The sequence below is a fragment of the Priapulus caudatus genome, unplaced genomic scaffold (genome assembly GCF_000485595.1).
Source record: "Priapulus caudatus unplaced genomic scaffold, Priapulus_caudatus-5.0.1 Scaffold6025, whole genome shotgun sequence".
Lineage (NCBI taxonomy): Eukaryota > Metazoa > Priapulida > Priapulimorpha > Priapulimorphida > Priapulidae > Priapulus > Priapulus caudatus.
In genome coordinates this window covers 1,530-4,379 of record NW_014583086.1, presented here as the reverse complement: position 1 = coordinate 4,379, position 2,850 = coordinate 1,530, and the positions used below count along the sequence as shown (strand labels likewise).

The 2,850-nt window shown below is 38.3% G+C and overlaps 1 protein-coding gene across 1 annotated transcript in view; it reads left to right on the top strand.

Moving 5' to 3' along the window:
- LOC106820041 (polycystic kidney disease protein 1-like 3) overlaps window positions 1-1,786 on the top strand; it is a gene marked incomplete at both ends in the record, with an annotated part of 3,318 nt that extends 1,532 nt beyond the window's left edge. Inside the window, 3 exons of the mRNA XM_014824600.1 lie at window positions 329-559; window positions 937-1,107; window positions 1,626-1,786. Coding sequence (XP_014680086.1) covers window positions 329-559; window positions 937-1,107; window positions 1,626-1,786 — 563 coding nt within the window. The remainder of the gene's footprint in view (window positions 1-328; window positions 560-936; window positions 1,108-1,625) is intronic.
- Between the last annotated feature and the right edge of the window lie 1,064 nt (window positions 1,787-2,850).

The following is a 2,850-nucleotide window of genomic DNA, read 5'->3' as shown; positions in this document are numbered from 1 at the left end:
TAGCTGCGTTTATTATTTAATTAAGTTAGTTTTATTTGTGTATTATTTTCATTAAGTATCCTTATTCATTTAACGAGATAATGAAAAGCGTCGGTAATGAAATCATCCGTTTATCGTGTATGTGGGAGACCGAGTGTGTGTGTGTGTGTGTGCGTGCATATGTGTGTGTGTGTGTGTGCGTGCATATGTGTGTGTGTGTGTGTGCGTGCATATGTGTGTGTGTGTGTGTGCGTGCATATGTGTGTGTGTGTGTGTATATATGTGTCTGTGTCTGTGTGTACGTGTGTCTCTGACTCTGATACGCTTGTATACTTCTATGCTACGACAGGTGGGAGCGAGAACAACCGTGTGGAAGACCGAGTGTCTGTGCAACCATCTGACGTCGTTCGGCGCCGACTTCTACGTTCCTGTCAACACGATCGACTTCTCGACGGTCTTCTCCAAGTTCAAGGACCTGAGTAGCAACGCGGCTGTGTTCTCCTTCATCATCACCTGGATCGGCGTCTGGTTGATCAGCTTAATCTGGGCTCGCGTCCAAGACAAGAAGGACCTGGTCAAGGTAGGCATTCCACTTACAGGTGGCACCTGTAGGAGGGACTGTAGAAGATGTAGGTGGCGCTGTAGGCGTACCAACTGCAGGTGGCGGTGCAGGAGGGTGTAGAAGCAATAGGTGGCGCTGTAGGTTTTCCAACTGCAGTTGCAACTACTACTACTACTAATAATAATAATATTATTATTATTAGTAGTATTATTACTGTTTTTGTTGTTGTTGTTGTTGTTGTTGCTGTTGTTGTTGTTGTTGTTGTTGGTATTGATGCTAACGTTGTTGTTGTGTGTGTGTAGTGGGGATCTGTGTTGGCGGGGGATTATTACTGTTGTTGTTGTTGTTGTTGTTGTTGTTGGTATTGATGCTAACGTTGTTGTTGGTGTGTGTAGTGGGGAGCCTCACCTCTTGCGGACAACCTTCCCACGGACAGACACAACTTCCTCTTCAGCGTGCAGACGGGCGCCAAGAAGACAAACGCCACCGAATCGAAGGTCTTCTTCGTGTTGTCGGGGCAGAACGGAGACACCGGTGTCCGGGTGATGGACGATGGCAAGAGGAAGGCAAGCATGGCTAATGCATTAAACATTTTTAACGTTTTGATGTTAGATTAAACGTTAAACATAAAACGTTTGACGTAAAATGTTCACATTACACGTTTGACTTTCGTGTCATGAAATGTTTGTGTTGAATGCTTAACATTATATAACTGATATTAAATATATATATATAATATCAGGGGTTAATAATGACAGTTAATTGTCATTAATTGTCGTTATTAACCCCTGATAATATTTAATATATATTTATATAAATATTTAAGGTTGATGATGTCGGTCTGTAAATGTCGGTCATAGAATGTTTACCATTATATATCTGACATTGAATGTTTTTTGATAGCCATATTTGACATTGAATATTTGACATTGATTTGTTTAATATTGCGTGAGTAGCGATAATACTCGACACTGAACGTTTGACATTGCACGTTGAAAAATGTCATTTGGTATTAGATGTTTGACGTTGAATACGTAGCTGTGATATTATGTTGTTAGATGTTACATTGAGTGTGATTCTTCAGGGCTTCCCCGCTGGCTCCGTCATGAACTTCATTGTGAGCATGCAGTCAGAGCTTGGTCCACTCACCTACCTGCGCATGTGGCACGACAACACCGGCAGGGGGCGCCTCGCGTCCTGGTTCCTCCGCGACGTGCAGTGCACCGATATGCAGACAGGCGAACGGTGCGTGACCTTTACCCTGTGACCTTTCACCGTACATGTTTCTGTCTCCATGTGTTCTTTTATTTTTCATCATTCACCCTTCACGTTTTATCTTTCACCTTTCATCTTTCAATCTTTACCTTTTATCTATTATCCTTCACTTTTCATCTTTCACTCTTCATCTTTTATCTGTTATCCTTCACTTTTCATCTTTCACTCTTCATCTTTCATCTTTCACTCTTCATCTTTCATCTTTCACGCTTCACCTTTTATATTTCACTCTTCACTTTTCATCTTTCACCCTTTACTTTTCATCTCTACATAAGCTGTTACGTAAGCTAATTTCCATGCTTTTGTCAAAAAGTTCACAATTCATCTGATTTATGGCTCTTAGCTCCTGTACTAAGAGAAGCGTTGTCGTCCACAATGGCCTACTCGACAATGACGATGTTACAGCTTGCAGCTCCAATCTTTCAAGATTTTTCTTCGCGTTTATCAGTTCATATATATGTTTTTTTATGATTTCATCAGTTTTAATCATTTTATCTGTCTCAAATGTGATATGTAACAAAAAAATGTCTAAATCATGTCATAATACCATATATTCTGTTATCATACATTTGTTTGATATCAGTTTAAGAGCTATTTCAAGAGCTCATGTTATCCTGTATGTCCTGTACTGATGAAAATAAAGATTACTTACTTACTTACTTACTTACTTATGAACTTACTTACTTACTTACTTACTTACTTACAAACTTACTTACTTACTTACGAACTTACTTACTTACTTATGAACTTACTTACTTACTTACTTACTTACTTACTACTTACTTACTTACTTACTTACTTATTTACTTATATACTTACTTACTTACTTACTTACTAACTTAATTACTTACTAACCTTTTTACTTACTTTCTTACTTACTTACTTACTTACTTACTTACTTACTTACTAACTTACTTGTTTACTTACTAACTTACTTACTTACTTACTTACTTACTTACTTACTTACTAACTAACTTACTTCCTTACTTACTAACTTATATACTTACTTACTTACTTACATAATTCCTTACAGG